At 41.4% G+C, this 23548-nt stretch overlaps 1 protein-coding gene across 3 annotated transcripts in view; it reads right to left on the bottom strand.

The window, feature by feature from the left end:
- Positions 1-23548, bottom strand: part of ppip5k2 (diphosphoinositol pentakisphosphate kinase 2) — a 68342-nt gene that overhangs the window by 26115 nt on the left and 18679 nt on the right. For 2 of the 3 annotated variants that reach the window (XM_064943542.1, XM_064943543.1), the window contains exons 7-25: positions 21459-21560; positions 20566-20727; positions 19806-19927; positions 18038-18139; positions 17665-17751; positions 17444-17519; positions 17236-17345; positions 17057-17142; positions 16812-16937; positions 16429-16550; positions 15528-15710; positions 15029-15170; positions 11920-12143; positions 11350-11477; positions 10712-10826; positions 10334-10441; positions 9630-9746; positions 7772-7951; positions 3395-3568 (exon numbers count right to left, since the gene is read on the bottom strand). In XM_064943542.1, the coding sequence (XP_064799614.1) occupies positions 3395-3568; positions 7772-7951; positions 9630-9746; positions 10334-10441; positions 10712-10826; positions 11350-11477; positions 11920-12143; positions 15029-15170; positions 15528-15710; positions 16429-16550; positions 16812-16937; positions 17057-17142; positions 17236-17345; positions 17444-17519; positions 17665-17751; positions 18038-18139; positions 19806-19927; positions 20566-20727; positions 21459-21560 (2466 nt within the window). Of the gene's footprint in view, positions 1-3394; positions 3569-3716; positions 3759-7771; positions 7952-9629; positions 9747-10333; positions 10442-10711; positions 10827-11349; positions 11478-11919; positions 12144-15028; positions 15171-15527; positions 15711-16428; positions 16551-16811; positions 16938-17056; positions 17143-17235; positions 17346-17443; positions 17520-17664; positions 17752-18037; positions 18140-19805; positions 19928-20565; positions 20728-21458; positions 21561-23548 lie in introns of all 3 variants that reach the window. The other variant, XM_064943541.1, reaches the window with a different exon arrangement.

Genomic DNA, 23548 nt, shown 5'->3' with positions numbered 1-23548 from the left:
AATATCTCGGAGCTCTACGAACAATTTCTTCCACCTCATTGCTTGGTTTTTGCTCTGACATGCACTGTCAAATGTGGGACCTTATACAGAAATATGTGTTTCCAAATCGGGTGTGTTTTCCTTTCCAAATCATGTCCAATCAATTGAACTTACCACAGTTGGACTCCAATCAAGTTGTAGAAACATCAATGGAAACAGGATGCACTCGAGCTCAAATTTCAAATCTCATAACAAACGGTCTGAATACTCCAACAATAAGTTTGGTTTTATATATTATTTTTTTAATAAATTTGCAAAAAAGAATTAACGTTTTTGCTTTATCATTATGGGGTAGTATGTGTAGATGGACAATTTTTTTTTTTTTTTTAATAAAAAATAATAATTATATTTTAGAATGAGGCTGTAAACGTAACAATGTGGAGAGAGAGAAGGGGTCTGAATACTTTAAGAATGCACTGTTTAATATACTATAATACATACTATTATAATATATGATATAATACATACTATTATACACACACATATATATATATATATATATATATATATATTCTATAATACATACTATTATTGATCACTGCTATAATTGAAAGATATTGCCTTTCAATATATGATTTAGTGTCAACCTTAGACCCGCTTTAAATATTCACACTACATTTCCCCTTTATAGGATGACTTCAATGGCCCTATCGTTAATATAATCTGGTCAAAGGTATAAAATACAGCCAATTTCACATTAAAATCTGGTTGTGTGTCCATTTGGCAGATGGGGCGAGAAATGTAGTTGAAATAGCCTGCTTTACATTTGATTTGAGCAAAGCAGTGACCCATTAGAAAAGAGTGTGTTAATTTCCATCGCAGCCGAGTTGGACCAAATTTCTTGGCGGCATAAGCGGCAGGCAAGCTTAGGACGGACATCCCACCCCAAACAGATCTCCAAAATCTGCATGTTAGTTAGTCACACTAGACACTCTGAGTGGCCCAGATTATTGTTCAAATTCTCACTCAACAGCAAATCCAAGCGAGTCGCGAAGGACAGCTAATGTCTGTTTCAGCAGATTAATATAAAGAGTGGTCTTTACCTAGTCTCTTAGATGGATGAAAAGAACGACACCAAACTATGCAGACGTACACTGGTTCGATTATGGCTTTTCAAGTTGGCAAAACGTGAAAATGCATGACAAAAGCAAGACATACATTCTGTTGTTCAAGTTATGAATATAGTGGAATATAGAGTACCAGTCAAAGTTTTGGACACACCTACTCATCCCAGGCTTCTACTTTATTTTTTTACTATTTTCTATATTGTAGAATAATAGTGAAGACATCAGAACTATGAAATAACACATATGGAATCATGTAGTAACCAAAAATGTGTAAACAAATCAAAATATATTTAATATTTGAGATTCTTCAAAGTAGCCACCCATTGCCTTGACTGCTTTGCACACTTGGCATTCTCTCAACCGGCTTCATGAGGTAGTCACCTGGAATGCATTTAAATTAGCAGATGTGCCTTGTTAAAAGTTAATTTGTTGTGACAAGGTAGCGGGGTATACAGAAGACAGCCCTATTTGGTAAAAGACCAAGTCCATATTATGGCATGAACAGCTCAAATAAGCAAAGAGAAACAGTCCATCATTACTGAAATGAAGGTCAGTCAATGTGGAAAATGTAAAGAACTTTGAAAGTATCTTCAAGTACAGTCGCAAAAACCATCAAGCGCTTTGATGAAACTGGCACTGATTAGGATCTCCACAGGAAAGGAAGACCCAGAGTTACCTCTGCTACAGAGGAAACTCTGGGTTACCAGCCTCAGAAATTGCAGCCCAAATAAATGCTTCAGAGTTCAAGTTACAGACACAACTCAACATCTACTGTTCAGAGGAGACTATGAATCAGGCCTTCATGGTCAAATTGCTGCAAAGAAACACCAATAAGAAGATATTTTCTTGGGCTAAGAAACGTGACCAATGGACATTAGACCGGTGGAAATCTGTCCTTTGGTCTAATGAGTCCAAATCTGGTTCCAACCACTGTGCCTTTGTGAGACGCAGAGTTGTTGAATGGATGATCTCTGCATGTGTAGTTCCCACCGTGAAGCATGGAGGTGGTGGTGTGGGGGTGCTTTGCTGGTGACACTGTCTGTGATTTATTTAGAATTCAAGGCACAATTAACCAGCATGGCTACCACAGCATTCTGCAGCGATACGCCATCCCATCTGGTGTGCGCTTAGTGGGACTATCATTTTTTTTTCAACAGGACAATGACCCAACACACCTCCAGGCTGTGTAAGGGCTATATGACCAAGAAGGAGAGTAATGGAGTGCTGCATCAGATGACCTGGCCTACACAATCACCCAACCTCAACCCAATTGAGATGGTTTGGGATGAGTTACACCGCAGAGTGAAGGAAAAGCAGCCAAAAAGGGCTCAGTGTGGGAACTCCTTCAAGACTGTTGGAAAAGTATTCCAGGTGAAGCTGGTTGAGAGAATGCCAAGGGTGTGGAAAGCTGTCATCAAGGCAAAGGGTGGCTACATTGAAGAACCTCAAGTATAAAATATATTTTGATTTGTTGAACACTTTTTTGGTTACTACATGATTCCATGTGTTATTTCATAGTTTTGATGTATTCACTATTATTCTACAATGTAGAAAATAGTAAAAAATAAATAAAGAAAAACCCTTGAATGAGTTCGGTGTGTCCAGACTTTTGACTGGTACTGTATTTCACACAGCCATAATTGAAAGAGTCCATGAGCAGGTATTTGATAAAAAAAATGTTGTTTTTTAAATATATTTACCGGGGGAACAACAAAACAGGGAGAAACCTCAACAAAGATGAAACCAGGGAGAGAGCCACAGACAGTGTCTCATTAGCTGGTTGGTGCTAAGCACTTTAGGTGTACCTCTAGTAGACATTGTGGTCACATTGTGAGGAAAGTGTCAATTCCACCAAGGCAGCAGAGCAACAACGTTAGTTGCAAAATATATATATATATATATTTTTTAAATACAGTGCAAAATGAGTATCCCATAGCCAGCAATCTTTGAAATGCAATGCTATTAGAATTTAAGATACTAAAATGTAACCTTGTTTCAAGAGTTATCATCTTCACTGTATGGACCCAATAAACCGAATAACCCCCCCCCAAAAAAATGAAAGACAAAAAGGAATCATTCTTCACAGTACCATTTAGTTTTTTAGTTTTTTTTAAATGATGAAAATGGCACACATTTTTTGGGAAATTGCGAATAGGGGTAAAAATGGCATCTTTACATCAATCTGCTGATTAGGTGTCCTTGCTGACCGCAGCAGTGTTTTTAAGTACACATGAACAAGAGTAGGTGTCATCTGTTTGTGTGGATAATAAATTAAAATGGGTAAAAACCTGTTGCCATGAGCCAAAAATACTGGATGTGAAAGCCAGTGATTTGGGAGAGACAGGGGAGGAAGTGATTTGGTCCCCTGATCTGCGTCTTCGACGCCCAGTACCAACACCACAGGTGTAATGAAGCCAGGTACCAATAGAGTCAGGGCTAGACACACTCAGGGGGCTCTCTTCCTGGAAGTGAGAGAGGGGGCAAAAACAGCACAGTCATGCAACATTACAAAAAAAAAAAAGAACAGTCTCCAGCTAATGTATGTGTGTCCCATCAACATTCACAAGTAGGAACTTTTTTGTTTAGGTTTGGTATAATGTATCGTCATACTTTGCCAGCTGCGGTCTTGATAAAGTCTGGCTGCAATGGGGACTAAAAGGAAAGTTAAAAAAAAAAAAAAAAAAAAAAAAGAAGAAACATCAATATACTAGCAATTGTTAGACTGTCCATTTACGGGTCACATTGACATGCAGGTCAATTCTGTGATCCTGGCACAAGTTCGTTAATCAGATAATTAACAATCAATACATACATTTTAAAGTAAATGTAGCCCTGGGCAACTTTAGCTGATGTGTGTAGACTATTCTCTCTGCATTAGTGTCAGCATACAGCTGGTGTAATGTGTTAAGTCAAGTAAAATCACCAAACAGTGTACTGCCAACACCATGTGATAATGTGAAAGACCAGTGACTATAATACAGTGGGTGAGGAGGGACAATCTTCCCTACAATACAGTGGGTGAGGAGGGACAATCTTCCCCACAATACAGTGGGTGAGGGACAATCTTCCCCACAATACAGTGGGTGAGGAGGGACAATCTTCCCCACAATACAGTGGGTGAGGAGGGACAATCTTCCCTACAATACAGTGGGTGAGGAGGGACAATCTTCCCCACAATACAGTGGGTGAGGAGGGACAATCTTCCCCACAATACAGTGGGTGAGGAGGGACAATCTTCCCTACAATACAGTGGGTGAGGAGGGACAATCTTCCCCACAATACAGTGGGTGAGGAGGGACAATCTTCCCTACAATACAGTGGGTGAGGAGGGACAATCTTCCCTACAATACAGTGGGTGAGGAGGGACAATCTTCCCTACAATACAGTGGGTGAGGAGGGACAATCTTCCCCTACAATACAGTGGGTGAGGAGGGACAATCTTCCCCACAATACAGTGGGTGAGGAGGGACAATCTTCCCTACAATACAGTGGGTGAGGAGGGACAATCTTCCCTACAATACAGTGGGTGAGGAGGGACAATCTTCCCCACAATACAGTGGGTGAGGAGGGACAATCTTCCCTACAATACAGTGGGTGAGGAGGGACAATCTTCCCTACAATACTGTGGGTAAGGCACAATATTCACTATTAGTCAAGATGTACAGAGATAGTTGCTTTTGTAATATATACCCTTAAAAGCCAGCAGTATTAAATTTACATTTTAGTCATTTAGCTGACACTCTTATCCAGAACAATTAGGGTTAAGTGCCATGCTCAAGGGCACATTGACAGATATTTCACCTAATCGGCTCAGGGATTCAAACCAGCGACCTTTTGGTTACTGGCCCAACACTCTAAACCACTAGGCTACCTGCCGCCAGGTATGACAATGTAATCAACAACTAAAGTTAAAATCAACTCAACAAGAGTATATTTTTAACACTTACACGAGTGTATAGTGAATGCAACACATTAACCAGTGTTGGTCAATATACATTTTCAACTATTTACAGTTCGCTTTTAGTACTGTACTTTCAGAGTTTCTAACATTTTTGAAAGTCTAACATTAGCTTGGTATAGTGTGGAACAACACGGACACAGTGTTAATTTTAACCCTATGAGAGTTTATTTAACATTTGTAATTTTGCTGTGTAACTGGTGAATTTGAAACATAGGGGTTGTTGTTTGGCAAAAGTGATGGTACACACTGCTTGCAGAACATTTCTTTGTGATCTGAAGGAAACAAACGTAAATATAAATGTTGCACTCTTATGCACATGCAAGGTGTACTGTGGGGGGTGTGACATAGTGCATTACTGAAGTATATGCAATGGAGATTAGAAGGTACAGTAAATATGAATTTAGTAAATAACATTGATATTTATTATTACTTATAACCTGACTGACTGCATCAAGCTGAATTTTATAAAGGTAAAGTGTAGAATACAGACGTAAAAAATATCAAATCTCTTCTAAGAACGTGTATTGGTGACCACCACTTAAAATAAAAAGTGAAAATTGATTAGTTTCTACAACGTTTTCAAAGACCAGTAGTTACCATGCACTCACCAACATACAGCAATGTTTTGTGTGTGGGTGGGTATACAGAAATAGATTTCAATATTACATTAAAAATAAATTAAATATATCAACATGAATATACAGACATAGATCTGAATATTGGAAGCAAAAAAGTTGAAGATCCAGATAAAAACAAAGTTTCAAATTACAGGTAACAACTTTCAGAGGTGTTTGCTGAAAGCTTCATAGCTAACGTGGCACTTCATTTCTCTCAACGACCAAGGCCAACGCTACTTGTAGAAAAGCAAAGTGCTTCCTATGAGGACTTTTGTGTGTTCATGCAAAGATGGACCATCAAAGATACACTACTGTTCAAAAGTTTGGGGTCACTTAGAAATGTCCTTGTTTTTGAAAGAAAAGCACATTTTTTGTTCATTAAAATAACATCAAATTGATCAGAAATACAGTGTAGACATTGTTAATGACTATTGTAGCTGGAAACGGCAGATTTTGTAAGGAATATCTACATAGGCGTAGAGGCCCATTATCAGCAACCACCACTGTGTTCCAATGGCACGTTGTGTTAGCTAATCCAAGTTTATCATTTTAAAAGGCTAACTGATCTTATACAACGCTGTGTACTACTCCCTTCACAGAACAGCGCAAACTGGCTGTCCCCAGAATAGAGAGAGGAGTGGAAGGCCCCGGTGCACAACTGAGCAAGAGGACAAGTACATTAGGGTGTCTAGTTTGAGAAACAGAAACCTCACAAATCCTCAACTGGCAGCTTCATTAAATAGTACCCGCAAAACACCAGTCTCAACGTCAACAGTGAAGAGGCGACTCCGGGATGCTGGCCTTCTAGACAGAGTTGTAAAGAGAAAGCCATCTCTCAGACTGGCCAATAAAAATTAAAGACTAAGACAGGCAAAAGAACACAGACACTGGACAGAGGAACTCTGCCTAGAAGGCCAGCATCCCGGAGTCGCCTCTTCACTGTTGACGTTGAGACTGGTGTTTTGCGGGTACTATTTAATGAAGCTGCCAGGTGAGGATTTGTGAGGTTCCTGTTTCTCAAACTAGACACACTAATGCACTTGTCCTCTTGCTCAGTTGTGCACCGGGGCCTCCCACTCTTTCTATTCTGGTTAGAGACAGTTTGCGCTGTTCTGTGAAAGGAGTAGTACACAGTGTTGTACGAGCTCTTCAGTTTCTTGGCAATTTCTTGCATGGAATAGCCTTCATTTCTCAGAACAAGAATAGACTGACGAGTTTCAGAAAAAAGGTATTTGTTTCTGGACATTTTCAGCCTGTAATCAAACCCACAAATGCTAATGCTCCAGATACTCAACTAGTCTAAAGAAGGCCAGTTTTATTGCTTCTTTAAATCAGGACAACAGTCAGCTGTGCTAACATAATTGCAAAAGGATTTTCTAATGATCAAATAGCCCTTTAAAATAAACTTGGATTAGCTAATACAACGTGCCATTGGAACACAGGAGTGATGGTTGCTGATAATGGGCCTCTGTACACCTATGTAGATATTCCATTAAAAATCAACCGTTTCCAGCTACAATAGTCATTTACAACATTAACAATGTCTACACTGTATTTCTGATTCATTTGATTTTTATTTTAAATGGACAAAAAAGGTGCTTTTCTTTCAAAAACAAGGACATTTTTAAGTGACCCCAAACTTTTGAACGGTAGTGTACATTTTACAATTGTTACTTGCTCGCGGCTGGGCTATTGAGAGAAGGTAGTCACACCAGCATTGTTTTTGAGACCTTAAAAATCACTCCTTGTTCTAATTGCAATGGTATATTACTGTAATAAGTAACACAGTAAGCTTACATTCCAAAGGGGGCTGGTGACTCGTCAGGTGACCCCTTTCAGTGCACATTGTTATTCTGTTGCATAGCTCTGCTGTAAATGTACAACACTACACAGTACTAACCCAAAAACCAATTCAAGACAATTACATGCAAGAGCAGTACCACTAACCAGGCATTTTTATCACCAATGTAGCTAGCAGGTGACTACAATAGTGTACGTTTGTTGTGACACTTTACAACTCTTGGCGTATACAGTCTATCCTGTATAACACCTGTGTATTCTGAACTGGACCTGAAGGTGGCACTTACTTCCACAGAGCCAATCTTTTTGGAGCGGGGCAGTGGACACTTCCTGTTGATGTAGATGGGGTCAGACACCAGTGGCCTGAACATCATTAGGGCCGCTCGGTCCGGCTCGTCCCGCTTGGCGTTGGCGGCGGCCGACTCCTCGTCGTTGTCTTCCTTAGACTTCTTCTTTGATCCCTCGTTCTGGAGATGACAGGGATACGATTGGTAGAACATCATGTATAAGGGAAAATAAGGTTATAGTCCACTTTAAACCATGAGAAAAAGAAATGAGATGATTTCAGAGGTTTGGAAAAAAGATCTGGAATTCCTGATTAATCAGAAAAACGCACACAATGGAGTAAAAAAAAAAAACAGGATATAGGCTCATTCATGTTGCCTCTAAGATTAACTACTTCCTGTCAAGATGTGAGTAAGCCGAATACTAATATTAATTACACAACTCACACCCATAAAACACTTAACCTCAATAAGCTTTTCTATGAACTTTTCCCCAGTAAATACATCAGCATTCACCATTTGGGGCGGCAGGGTAGCCTAGTGGTTAGAGTGTTGGACTAGTAACCGGAAGGTTCCGAGTTCAAACCCCCGAGCTGACAAGGTACAAATCTGTCGTTCTGCCCCTGAACAGGCAGTTAACCCACTGTTCCCAGGCCGTAATTGAAAATAAGAATTTGTTCTTAACCTCTTGAAACTCTATGGGCGCTATTTCATTTTTGGATGAAAAACGTTCCCGTTTTAAACAAGATATTTTGTCACAAAAAGATGCTCGACTATGCATATAATTGATAGCTTTGGAAAGAAAACACTCTGAATTATCCAGAACTGCAAAGATATTGTCTGTGGGTGCCCTAGAACGGGAGCTACAGGCAAAACCAAGATGAAACGGCAACCAGGAAACCAGCAGGATTTTTGAGGCTCCGTTTTCCATTGTCTCCTTATATGGCTGTGAATGCGAGAGGAATGAGCCTGCCCTTTCTGTCGTTTCCCCAAGGTGTCTGCAGCATTGTGACGTATTTGTAGGCATATCATTGGAAGATTGACCATAAGAGACTACATTTTCCAGGTGTCCGCCCGGTGTCCTCCGTCGAAATTGGTGCGTCTTTTTCAGCTGCTGGTATTTTTCCATGGAATTCAGAGAAGAAAGCAGGCTTCCACGAACTGCATATCAATGAAGAGATATGTGAAAAAACACCTTGAGGATTGATTCTAAACAACGTTTGACATGTTTCGGTCGATATTATGGAGTTAATTCGGAAAAAGTTTGACGTTTTGGTGACTGAATTTTCGGTTCGTTTCGGTAGCCAAATGTGATGTACAAAACGGAGCGATTTCTCCTACACAAAGATTCTTTCAGGAAAAACTGAACATTTGCTATGTAACTGAGAGTCTCCTCATTGAAAACATCTGAAGCTCTTCAAAGGTAAATTATTTTATTTATTTGGTTATCTGGTTTTTGTGAAAATGTTGCGTGCTAAATGCTACTCAAAATGCTAAGCTAGCTTAGCATACTCTTACACAAATTAGTGATTTGCTATGGTTCAAAAGCATATTTTGAAAATCTGAGATGACAGTGTTGTTAAGAAAAGGCTAAGCTTGAGAGCAGGCGCATTATTTTCATTTTATTTGCGATTTTCAGAAATCGTTAACGTTGCGTTATGCTAATGAGCTTGAGGCTATAAATAGAATCCCGGATCCGGGGATTGCGCGACGCAAGAAGTTAACTGACTTGCCTGGTTAAATAAAGGTAAAAAAAAATATATATATATATATGCCACCCTAAAAGTGGTTACACAGTTCTACAAAGACCTGCATCTAATGAGACACACACATGGTTTCTTCAGAAACTGGGACCACTTACCTCTCGAGAAGCTGGTCTGTATCCAAACCCTGAGGGCAGGTTTTTGTCGTCCTCACAGCCCTTGGCTCCCGGGCTGAAATGCAGCTCCACGTGGAAGCGCTCCTCAGATGAAGGGTCCTAGAGTAATGATACAATGGTGCTGGTAATAATAAGGTGGCAGGCAGCGTAGCGTGTGTTGGGCCAGTAAACCGAAAGGTTGCTAGTTTGAAACCTAGAACCGACAAGGTGAAAAAAACATGTTGATGTGTCCTTGAGCCTTAATTTTCTACAGGGCAGTCGTTGATAATGGCAGACTCTGGCCGTGACCCCAATCTCCGAGGAGAAGTTGGGAAATGCGGAAAAAAATAAAATAAATCCAATTCACACTTGTACAAATAATAAGCACCCACCCACCTAACTATTATTATATTAATATTATAATAACCTTGGTGTTACCCTCAAAAACATACCACAAAACAATTAGAGATGAAAGCGCATTGCTACCTCTTATGACCCATAATACTGAGCGCCATGAGTATGACAACTTCCTCAGTAAATAGATATAGATCCATTCTATATCGGCTATGAAAATAAAAACAGGTTCTACTCCAACAATCCCACTTACAGTGGCTGTGTGATGACTCAGCTGGTGTCAGCTGCTATAGCTTCAGGCTGCTCGTTAACATAACCAAAACCCACAGGCATATACTTGGACCTTACAGTACCTTGTTAGGGTCCTCGTAAAGCATGATTACAATCTGTGTCATGTAGTTCAGCTCGCTGACCACCTTGAGGTACTCCATGGCCCTCTTCCATTGGTCATCTTTGGTCTCCTGGGATATGAGCAACAGTTACATATGGGATTCAGACATATTTAAACCATATTAACCACATTTCTCTGGGTAAAATGTGGTTATATTTGGTAGACAAAAAAATAATAAACCCCACAACAAAAAACGTGACACATCATATTAATACATATATGCAATACACAATGTTTGGCAGATTCTAATGTGAAACATGGCCCTTTAAACTGGTTCAATAGATACAATACAGAAATGTAAAGGTACGGAAGTTCAGGACCAATGTTAGAGAGGACTCACGTCACAGAAAGCTCCGTAGCGGAGGATGGAGAGCAGGGAGTGCACGTGGCTCTCACTGGTGAAGTACAGCCTGGTCCTGACATGACGCTCCGGGGACATGACTCCACGGGAATACCTGGACAACACACATGAGACAACTGCCATTGTATTTCATAGGGAGACCGATATGGATACTACTCTGAGGATGGTGACTCCACGTGTTTTTTTAAATGTATTTTTATTTAACCTTCATTTAACTTGGCAAGTCAGTTAAGAACAAATTCTTGTTTACAATGACTGCCTACACCGGCCAAACCAGGACGACACTGGGCCAATTGTGCGCCGCCCTATGGTACTACCAATCACGGCCGATTGTGATACAGCCAGGATTCGAACCAGGGTGTCTGTAGTGATGCCTCTAGCACTGAGATGCAGTGCCTTAGAGCTCTGCTCCACTCTGGAGCCCACTGAGATGCAGTGCCTTAGAGCGCTGCTCCACTCTGGAGCCCACTGAGATGCAGTGCCTTAGAGCGCTGCTCCACTCTGGAGCCCACTGAGATGCAGTGCCTTAGAGCTCTGCTCCACTCTGGAGCCCACTGAGATGCAGTGTCTTAGACCGCTGCTCCACTCTGGTGCCCCGAGTTCGAGAAATGTCTTACACAGGGTGCAGTTTGTTGACGGTGTCGTCGTCCTGTGTCCTCTGCAGGTCGGAGCGGATCTTGCGAATGAGGGGGGTGCAGTAGCCCTTGGCTATGTCCAGCTTCTCAGGTTGAGAGATACCATACTCCTGACGGGACAGGGGTGTAAAAAATATGTTTATTTCAACAAGAGCATAACAGTGGCCACTAAAACAAATGTTGCTTTAACCAAACACCTATTACTAGTCTATCTGGTAACACTACAAGATATAAATCAAACTTTTATTTGTCACATTCGCCGAATACGACAGGTGTAGACCTTACTGTGAAATGTTTACTTACAAGCCCTTAATAACCAACAGAGCAGTTCAAGAAGAGTTAAGAAAAGATTTACCAAATAAACTATATCTATAAGCAGAATGTAATAGGGGCTGCCACTATTAAATGCTTCAATGACTCCAAACTTCACCACGATGAATGGAGAGTATACTGGTGCTGTACGTCTGCTGTGCATCACTGTAGTGTCTTGGTGAAAGGCGCTAGCTACATAAATGCCAATCATAAAATCTTTAATCCAAACCTGGAACATACCTGTGGAATGACGATGTCGGCCAGGGCCTTGGACAGGCGGTAGATCTCCATAGTGTTAGACAGGTTGAGGGAGCTGTTGTGCTGCACGTCGTACTTGATGCAGTCGTAGATGTCTGGGATCTTGCTGATGTTGTAGCGGCCGTTCTTCATCCGGAAGTCCTTCTCCAGCTTGGCCCAGCGCCGCAGCATCAGATCCAGAGTCTCGCTATGGTACAATTGGATGTCTAGAAAGTACATTTTTTTCAAATGAACATTACACTATAGGTGCAGGACAACAAGTTATATGAACAATTTGAAATGTATGACATTTGAAATTCTACTGTTTTTATTTTTTTTTACCTTTATTTAACTAGGCAAGTCAGTTAAGAACAAATTCTTCTTTTCAATGACGGCCTAACTGCCTGTTCAGGGGCAGAACGACAGATTTGTACCTTGTCAGCTCGGGGATTTGAACTTGCAACCTTTGCAACTAGCCCAACGCTCTAACCACTAGGCTACCCTGCCGCCCCAGACATGTACACAAATACTGCGACTACCACATTTAGATGACAGTTTGACCAAAACATAATTCAAAATGTAGTTTATTTTTTTTACATTGTTTAATATTGTGTCTTTCATTCATATCCCAATAACTTTTAGATATTGTGGTAAAATATGGCATGTCAAATAATGAATAAGAACTGAGACAAGTTACTGTGAATATCAGTGTAATCTACTTTCATCTGGTACATACATTAATTTTTTGGTTGCAATTTTTACCCCCCCCTTTCATGATTACCATCTTGTGTCATCGCTGCAACTCCCCAACGGGTTCAAGAGAGGCGAAGGTCGAGTCATGCGTCCTCTGAAACATGACCCGCCAATCCCTGCTTTTCTTAACACCCACTCACTTAACTAGGAAGCTAGTTGGACCAATGTGTCGGAGGAAACGCCGTTCAAATGACAACAGAGGTCAGCCTGCAGGTGCCCGGCCCGCCACAAGGTGTTGCTAGAGTGCAATAACTCAAGTAAAGCCCCCTCGAACCAAACCTTCCTCTAACCTACATGATGCTGGGCCACTTGTACGCCGCCCTACAGGACTCCCGGCCATGGCTCGATCGAACCCCATGTTGTAGTGACGCCCCAACACCGCGATGCAGTGCCTTAGACCGTTCTAAGCATACGTTAAATTGACATTCATGAGTCATCATCACCAAACCCTGTATTGCTGATGTATTTGCCAATGAGAGGCATTGAAACCTCCGGTCGGCCATCTTTGCACTCCCCAGGAGGAGCAGACCTCCATAGGAATGAATGAAATTCTACAGTATTTCAATTAAGTGGCAAAAACAAATGTAGACATTATTAAATGCATTTCTTTAACTTTTAACTTTAAAAAAACAAAACAATGATGGGGGAGTACCAAGATTGAGGCGCGGTAGCTTCAAAACAGATGCCCCATTAGTCATTTAATGTATATATTTGGGATGGCAGGTAGCCTAGTGGTTAGTGTTGGACTAGTAACCGAAAGGTTGCTGGATTGAATCCCAAGATCTGTCTTTCTGCCCCTGAACAAGGCAGTTAATTCACAGCTCCCCCGGTAGGCGTTACTGTAAATAAGAATTTGTTCTTAACTGACTTGCCTAGTTAAAAGCTTCTTCGGGATCAGTGTCCCTTCCACGGGACAGTTAAGCTAACGTAGGCTAATGTGATTAGCATGATGTTGTGAGGAACAAGAGAATTTCCTAGGACAAATATCATCTGATATTGGCAGAAAGATTAACAAGAATTTAAGCTAACTGTACTGTCCAATTTACAGTTGCTATTACAGTGAAAGAATACCATGCTATTGTTTGAGGAGAGTGCACAATTTTGAACGTAAAAAGTTATTAATAAACAAATTAGGCATATTTGTGCAGTCTTGATACAACATTTTGAACAGAAATGCAATGTTCATTGGATCAGTCTAAAACTTTGCACATACACCTCTAGTGGCCAAAATGTGTATTGCACCTGGGCTGGAATAATGCATTATGGCCTTTCTCTTGTATTTCAAAGATGGTACAAAAAAATACAAAACAGTTGGTTTTTTCTTTGCATTATCATTTATCAGATCTATTGTGTTATATTCTCCTACATTCCTTTCACATTTCCACAAACTTCAAAGTGTTTCCTCCTCAAATGGTACCAAGAATATGAATATCCTTGCTTCAGAGCCTGAGCTACAGGCAGTTAGATTTGGGTATGTCATTTCAGGCAAAAATTGAAAAAAAGGGGTAGATCCTTAAGAGGTTTTAAATAAAAGGTTCAATTTCAAATAAAAAAAAATATACATATCGTTGGTCAACACATTGTTGTCTTTTCATTTCATCAAGGTCACGTGACATATACAGTACCAGTTAAAAAATGTGGACACACCTACTCATTCCAGGGTTTTCCTTTATAAAACGGTGTGATGGTTTGGGGGTGCTTTGCTAGTGACACTGTCTGTGATTTATTTAGAATTCAAGGCACACTTAACCAGCATGGCTACCACAGCATTCTTCAGCGATACGCCATCTCATCTGGTTTGCGCTTAGACTATCATTTGTTTTTCAACAGGACAATGACCCAACACACCTCCATGCTGGTTGAGAGAATGCCAAGAGTGTGCAAAGCTGTCATCAAGGCAAAATGTGGCTACTTTGAAGAATCTCAAATATAAAATATATATTTGTTGAACACTTTTTTGGTTACTACATGGGGAGGGAATGTTATGGTTCATTCATACTCATTAAGTGGGATGTGTCATAGAATCCAAACCAGAATCAAGGTCTCCGTTTCCTCATCCCCTCACTAACAAGCCCGTTGCTCCAAATCAGAGCTCTAACTTTCAATTCAAGCCATTGACTTAGTGACCCACGATAATGACACGGACCTATGATCCAACTTAATTATGGATTTTAAAAATGGGGTTTCAGAGCAAATTTTGGGGAGCATCCCAAAAGGCAATTTATTCCCGACAGTGCCTTTACGGGTCCTGGTCAGAGCGAGTGCACTAAAGAAGGGAATAAGGTACCATTTGGAACCATCCCTGGAGTTCATTAGTTACAATGGGGATCTTCGCTGGAGATATGAGCAGAGTGTTTACCAGCTGACTTGGGGTCCTCCATCCTCTGTCTGATCTGCAGAGTGAGGCTCTGAATGAGAGCGTACACCTTGTCACACGTCTTCACCGGGTTCTTGATCATCTGCATGGACTTGATCAAGGAGGAGCTGGTGGTGGGTGCCAGCTGGGAACAGAAAGACAAAATACTATGAGCACTAGGAAGGGGGGAAATATTAGGGATGGTGCAGACAAAAATCACTACGGCCCACAGTCAGAGACAGGGTTTTATACATCTCTGAGCCATGTCAGCTTATGTATCCTGCTTGGACTATTTCATTAGGACAAGAAAAAAATGGGCCATTGGACATTTTCAAAAATAATATTTTAGCAAGAATCTATTTACAACAGTAGTACTTATAATGATCAAACGCCAATGTATATTTTGTCACCGAGTGGTCACCAAGCCCGTATAAGCCACAACAGTCACAGACAAAATGGATCGGACAGGACAGAACTTAAGACTGCATCACTTAGTCCCAACCTTCTCGTAATCTTCGGGAGTGAAGTCCCTATCTCTCTGCAGGATCTCGTGGAGACGGGCCTTGACGCGCTGCTGGCAGCTGCTGAGAGAGTCGCTGTCGCTGTCCAGCAGCCCGTTCATGTTGGCACTCTTCACCATCTGCACCAGGATTGGTGTCAGCTCGCCCTCCAGAGCCAGCAGTCCCTGAATGGATGACACCAGATATATTTACATTTTAGTCATTCAGCAGATGCTCTTATCCAGAGCGACTTACAGACGCAATTAGGGTTAAGTGCCTTGCTCAAGGGCACAACGACATATTTTCATATAGCCGACTCTGGTATTCGAAAAAGCGACCTTTTGGTTACTGGCCCAAAGCTCTTAACCACTAGGCTACGTATTATAACAAGACTGACTATTTTATTTTTTATTTTACCTTTATTTAACTAGACAAGTCAGTTAAGAACAAATTCTTATTTTCAATGACGGCCTAGGAACAGTGGGTTAACTGCCTGTTCAGGGGCAGAATGACAGAGTTGTACCTTGTCAGCTCGTGGGTTTGAACTTGCAACCTTCCGGTTACTAGTCCAACGCTCTAACCACTAGGCTACCCTGCCGCTAATGAGACAACATTCTTAAAAAGTACATTTCACTCCAAAAAGACGTTATTTAGACGTTAAAAGTAGACACATTTTGAGATATATCCACATTTCAGATCATCTGTTGAGTAGATCGAGAGATGCCTCAATCCAAAATTAAATGGAAAAAAGATACGCCCCATTCAATTTCAAGATGTTATTGTGAGTTAGTATTTTCTATTCATTTGGGAAGAGGCAAACAGGCATGGGACGTGGATTTATCTTAACATTAAAAAAAAATGTCGGACAAATGTCTCTTTAAAAATGTGTACTGTCAGACAGACCTTAGCGAAGGCAGCGGCTGTCATCTGAACGCGTCCCTCGTCGGAGGCGTAGATCTTCAGGTCGTGTCTGTAAGTGCTGTGGAGGCGCAGCAGGCCACACCCTGGGAATCCTGCGTAGTCACCTGGAAAATATCAAATCAGCTTTTACACATCAGTGTGAGTCTGTGAGGACGTCCACTAATTTAACATTACAACCTAAATATGGAACGTGAGATGGGTATTGAAGTGGATTGTACTTATCTAGGTAGACAAATAAATGTACGTCAGGATATCAGGAAAAAAGCTTTGTTATTGTTTCAACTGCTGATTGCCGCTTTAAAGCCTGAGTGGATAGAGGTTGGTGCCTTGTCTATAAAGAGGGAGTGGAGGATAGAGGTTGTTACCTTGTCCTCCAGGGTACATGCAGCGGAAGGCCCTCCCCAGCTCCTCAGCCTGTACCCTGCCTGCCGGGGTCAGCTCCCCACCCCACTTCAACACCAGCAGCAGAGAAGGGTCATCCCTACGCACGTCTATAGGGCACAGCAAGCAGAGACAACACAGAGAACCACACAGACGCACAAACACATACAATCAGTTCACAGACTAGAGAAAATGTTATATAAAGTCTACATGACAGAACAAATCCTACCTTCCTCTTCACTGGATGTTTTGGGGCACCCATGTGGAAGGTACATCATCTGAACCTTGCGATTGATGCCAGAAAAATGGCCATACCTACAGCAAAACACATTTTGTTTTAAGAGCAGATTGTCAAATCAAATATTCAAATCGTTAGAAAGACATCTGGGAATGTGCAGTAACACATACATTTCAAGGACTGTTTTCAGTTGTTCAAGTTTTGCTTTGGATTCTTCAATTTCGGAATCGTTGTTCTGTCCGATTTCGACAAGGAGTTGTCTTGCAATATCTAGCACTTCCTGGATTTGGAAATAAACAAATGAGATGCAGGTAAGTTGTACTGTACAACACGTGATGAAGCTACAACGTACAAAGGATACAAATAGGTTTTATTTACCTGTAATTGCTTTGGCTTTTTCAACTTTAGTTTTTTGTTTTTGTACCCGCCACATTTTTCAAATAGATCAAAAAACCTAAAAAATAATAATAAATACAAATAAAAAGAGGCGATACATTAGTGGTGAAAACATTCACCAATACTGAATCACCACGTTAACAGTACTGTAGTGTGACAGTAGCCCTGTACATTGACTGTGTGTGGGAACAGCTGTCATGTACCTTTGGTGCCGAACCTCCATTTTCATTTTCTGTTTGGGAGTTCTGTCGCCATGACGAATCACAGCGATAACACACCGTAACTCCATCCTGAGTTAAGAGGATCAACAGTTAAAGATAACAACTTACCATATGAGTGGAGTTCAGCCATGTTCTATTCATTGCTGGCTAAATCCTATTGAGATGTACGCTTATCTTTTTTGCTTGATTGAAATGTATACGATTATGTCAATGGAGGATATGCAGGAACATTTGAGTTATGCACACGGAAGTCAAGTTGGGGCCTAAAAGTGCACCAATTTACAGCTACATTTGCTATGGCTAAAACAGCTTTATTCACTACGAACGCATCATCAAAATGTGTGTAAATAAGTACATGGTTCCAGAGGTGGTGGGGACAATGGGGATATCTTCAGCCTCCAGAGGAATGGACCACGGGATGGAAAACTGGGGAGCCAGCTCTCTCATGATGATATTTCTACAGGAGAGGACAGATGATGTTCAGGGACAAAGAATCTTTGGTAACTACTTTTGAAGATCATTCTCATTACATGATGTATTGGGTTGCATTAGCGCTACATTGCCTAATACATATATTAATCTTAAAACAAGCTGTGTCTGACCATTATGAATCTGTATAATAGCGATGTGCATCTTTCCCTTTCTAGACGATTCAATACGGACATGGATCCAGATGAATGGGCTCCGATACAGGTTGCTACGTTCTAGTTTCAAACGATTCGGTTTGTTTAGAGAACGAATCGATGCACTAACATTTGTTGCATAAACACATTCATATTCCATTCTAAATTAAATTCTGCAAAATTGAATGTTTGAAAGTTTTTAAATAGCTTATTTTCTCCTCCTGATATGTCCATGCAGTTATTGTGATGAAATTATCAACTTTAACCTATATATCAAAAGATAACACTGATTGTTTCAAGTAAAACTACCAAAACTATTGCCGATGGTGAACCTGAAGAATCTAAATGAAATCTACTGTAAGCCAGTTCAGCAGGACTAGCCAGATGAGTGGTCTCCGGTAATGTACTTTTATTATGGTAAAACACAATTTTCAAAAGCACATATATAATAACCTAAAGCAAATTACATAGGTTGTCAGTCAACTAATAAAGCCTAATCTCCCACAAGCCATTTAGGCATTTGAAAGCTGAAGGTGCTGTGCAGTAGTTCAAGATCAGAACAGGCCGTTGGTCGGCACGAAGCTGTGCACAGGGCAGCAGTTTGACTAGGCTACTGATATTACCTGGGGTTGTTCAGCACACAAAATGACTTGTAGATCAATGACTGTCAACACAGTAACATGCTTAGTTCAACACTGATGTGTATCAGTTGTTACAAAAGATTAGGTTATTTTGGTAAAAAGAAAGTAATATGAGCAAAAAATATTTATAATTAAATCGGCGATTCGTAACGTTTGATTAACGTTTGATTTTCTGACCGATGCATGCTACATTTGGATCGGTTTGGGGTCCGCGGAAACATTTGAAATCGGGAACCGATGGGAATCGTTACATCCTGCTGTATAATAAAGCACAAGAGTGTGTGATATACAGTGAAGAGTATCTCTCCTTACATAGTTTCATAATACTCTAACTCCATCCTGTCTATAAAGCAATAGAAGCACTCATCTGCTGCACATCTATCACTCCAGTGTTTAATTGCTATATTGTAATTATTTCGCCACTATGGCCTATTCATTGCCTTACCTCCCTTATCCTACCTGATTTACACACACTGTATATAGACTTTTCTACTGTATTATTGACCATGTTTGTTTATTCCATGTAACTCTGTTGTTGTTTGTGTCGCACTGCTTTGCTTTATCTTGGCCAGGTCGCAATTGTAAATGAGAACTTGTTTTCAACTAGCCTACCTGGTTAAATAAAATATATATATATATATAAATAAATTTAAAAAACCTTCAGTATTTTTACAAGGTAACATTAGACATCAAATGAAGAGTCTTCCATCTAAAGTACTACATAACTTATTTCATTCATTTAGGAATACCCATAACTAATTATTTACCACATCTCAAAAAGATAATTTGCAAACTGTAAAATGATCAATTTTAGCAACAATAATTAGTTATTTCTTTTCTCCAAAATGTGGATTCTGACCCCAGTATTTTTGCACAGTCGTCATAGTACTTCATGGAGTTCTTCACGAAGCTGAAGCCGTTGACGTCGCACACGTACGACTGGCCGTTGGCACGTAGCAAGTCGAAACCACAGACCGTTTGCTGTCAAGAGAAAGGAGAAGTGAAAATGAGAATCCAAGATCTGACATTTAAACCTCACTATCTAAAGTTGCAAACAGGCCTTTATGGTTCACTGGTAAGGCAGATAGGGGAATTGAAACCTATCGTCATTGAAAGCAGTTTACTGTACACAGTATCAAAGAATATTAAAATACATTATTTGATTAAATCAGATGGAATGCACATTATTGGGCCATAATTGAAAACAGACAATGTCTTGATATACTTTGATATTGCTGATAATCTGTTACAATTTGGGCACTACGTTCTATTTAGTCTCTAGGGAACTTGGATACTTCTACTCTGTGTTTCCTAGCATTTAGGCCACTTGTCTCTCTTTAGACAACCCCCATCACCTTTGCTTAGTCCATTCCACAGGGCTGTCCACCTTAATCAAGTCAGACTAAGGATAACGAGTCAAGTCCCTGGCTTGGTTCTAAATGGTACCTTATTCCTTACACAGTATACCACTTTGGACCAGGGCTCTGGTACAAAGTAGTGCACTATGTAGGGAATAGGGTGACATTTGGGACATAGCAACAGTCTTGGCCAAGCTTACGGTCATGGTTGCTAGTGTGTTGTCCCTGGTTACCGGTTGCTAGCGTGTTGTCCCTGGTTACCTTGAAGGCCAGACAGACCTTCCAGGCGATGAGCTTCTCGCGGGCGTTGAGGATGACAGGGTAGCGCACCTCCTTGCCTTCACTGTCCCGCTCCACCTTGCCGTCCAGGGCCGGGGACTTCCTGGCCTCCGCGTGGGCGTAGTCTGGCCCCACTGTGTACACCTAAGGACCAAGCCCACCCCACACACACACAATTATGGTTACCTATCCAGCATTTATGAATGGTTTATTTTTTTAAATCTATTCTACTTCCATTGTTCTCTGAGAGTAGGGGCCCTGGTCAAAAGTAGTGCACTGAATAGGGTGCAATTCGGGACACAGCCCTGACTGTGGTGCTCAAAGCCAAGACCATGGACATACACACTGAAATACTGAATCTAGTGGCCTCACTGTCCTCTCCTTTTATCAGCTGTGTAACTAAAAGCTGGTGACTGATCCTGCAAAGTAAATATAATGAGCATTTTTAGCTGCCCTATTTCAGCTGGTCCCAGATAGTAAATATAGCTTGTCCCAAGTGGCACCCTATGGGCCCTACGCCATTTGGAACGAAGACATAATATGTGGTTTTAGCTAGATCCCTTTTCAGCTGAGCCCATGAGATAAGCAGAATGATATATATACTGCTGGGTTGGAGTTCTCCTATTTCGGCGGACTCCACAGTCTAGATTTGCACAGTCACTCTCCTCTCATCATTTTTGAAACCGAGACAGTCTTCCGCGAGGCATAACACATAAATCCTATTATGTTGTTTTTTAAGGCAAATATTGACTCTAAATTCACCCCTGTAGACACCAAACTGTTGCCCTACTTTTTAGACAGTAAAATGGAAAACACTGAAGTAAACACGTTTAACACTTGTTTAACACAAACGGCTGTTGGCTAATGGGATTTACCTTCACATCAGTTCCATCCGTTGGCATGAACTCTTCATAAATGTAGGATCCAGTTTTTCGCACATTGCTCTCGGGCGAATAAACACTACTTCTGCTTCCAATCTAGAGGGAAGATCAGGTGGAGAGAAATTACATGGACAGCCATGAATGCCGTGGCTTGTACAGTCTTTAGCGAGCCTTTGCAGGGGGTGAGAGGCTCTAGCGAGCCTTTGCAGGGGGTTAGAGGCTCTAGCTAGCCTTTGCAGGGGGTTAGAGGCTCTCGCTAGCCTTTGCAGGGGGTTAGAGGCTCTCGCTAGCCTCTTTGCAGGGGGTTAGAGGCTCTCGCTAGCCTCTTTGCAGGGGGTTAGAGGCTCTCGCTAGCCTCTTTGCAGGGGGTTAGAGGCTCTCGCTAGCCTCTTTGCAGGGGGTTAGAGGCTCTAGCTAGCCTTGCAGGGGGTTAGAGGCTCTAGCTAGCCCTGCAGGGGGTTAGTGGCTTGTACAGGTTCTAGCAGGCTCTAGTTAGTATGAAATTGTATTAGGGGCTTGTTAACACTGCAGAGACGTTGCTAGAGCACTGTGTTATGGCCTTAGTTTGGAATGTTGACAGCTAACTGTGTGTATGTGTATTACATGACCAAAAGTATGTGGACACCGGCTCATCGAACATTTCATTACAAAATCATGGGCATCAATATGGAGTTGAGGTCAATGCAGTCAAGTTCTTCCACACTGATCTTAAACCATTTCTGTATGGACCTCACTTTGTGCATGGGGGCATTGTCATGCTGAAGCTGGAAAGGGCCTTCCCCAAACTGTTGCCACAAAGCTGGAAGCACAGAATCTTCTAGAATGTCATTGTATGCTGTAGCATTAAGATTTCCCTTCACTGGAACTAAGGAGCTTAGCCCGAAAAACAGCCCCAGACCATTATTACTCCAACACCAAACTTTACAGTTGGCTCTATGCATTGGGGCAGGTAGCGTTCTCATTGCATCCGCCAAAGGCAGATCCGTCCATCAGACTGCCAGATGGTGAAGCATGATTCACCACTCCAGAGAACGAATTTTCACTGCTCCAGAGTCCAATAGCATTGAGCTTTACACAATTCCGCTTGGCATAGCGCATGGTGATCTGAGGCTTGTGTGTGGCTGCTTAGCCTTGGAAACCCATTTCATGAAGCTCCCGACGAACAGTTATTGTGCTGAAGTTGCTTCCAGAGGCAGTTTGGAACTCGGTAATGGCTGATGCAACAGAGGACAGACGATAAAAAAAAAAATATATATATATATATATATTCAGCACTCGGTCCCATTCTGTAAGCTTGTGTGGCCTATCACTTCGCAACTGAGCCATTGTTGCTCCTAGACGTTTCCACTTCACAATAAGAGCACTGACAGCTGACTAGGGCAGCTCTAGCAGGGCAGAAATTTGACAAACTGACTTGTTGGAAAGGTGGCACCCTATGACTGTGCCACATTGAACGTCACTGATCTCTTCAGTAAGGCCATTATACTACCAGTGGTGGTCTATGGAGATTGCATGGCTGTGTGCTCAATTTTATACACCTGTCAGCAACGGGTGTGGCTGAAATAGCTGAATGTGTCCATATACTTACAGTGTGTGTGTAATAGATAGATATATATCTCTCTATCTATCTATCTATTGCTCAAAAAAATAAAGGGAACACTTAAACAACACAATGTAACTCCAAGTCAATCACACTTCTGTGAAATCAAACTGTCCACTTAGGAAGCAACACTGATTGACAATAAATTTCACATGCTGTTGTGCAAATAGAATAGACAACAGGTGGAAATTATAGGCATTTAGCAAGACACCCCCAATAAAGGGGTGGTTCTGCAGGTGGGGACCACAGACCACTTCTCAGTTCCTATGCTTCCTGGCTGATGTTTTGGTCACTTGTGAATGCTGGTGGTGCTTTCACTCTAGTGGCAGCATGAGACGGAGTCTACAACCCACACAAGTGGCTCAGGTAGTGCAGCTCATCCAGGATGGCACATCAATGCGAGATGTGGCAAGAAGGTGTGCTGTGTCTGTCAGCGTAGTGTCCAGAGCATGGAGGCGCTACCAGGAGACAGGCCAGTACATCA

This window comes from Oncorhynchus masou, chromosome 28 (assembly GCF_036934945.1).
Source record: "Oncorhynchus masou masou isolate Uvic2021 chromosome 28, UVic_Omas_1.1, whole genome shotgun sequence".
Taxonomy (NCBI): Eukaryota; Metazoa; Chordata; class Actinopteri; order Salmoniformes; family Salmonidae; genus Oncorhynchus; species Oncorhynchus masou.
This window is presented reverse-complemented; position numbering and strand designations above follow the sequence as displayed.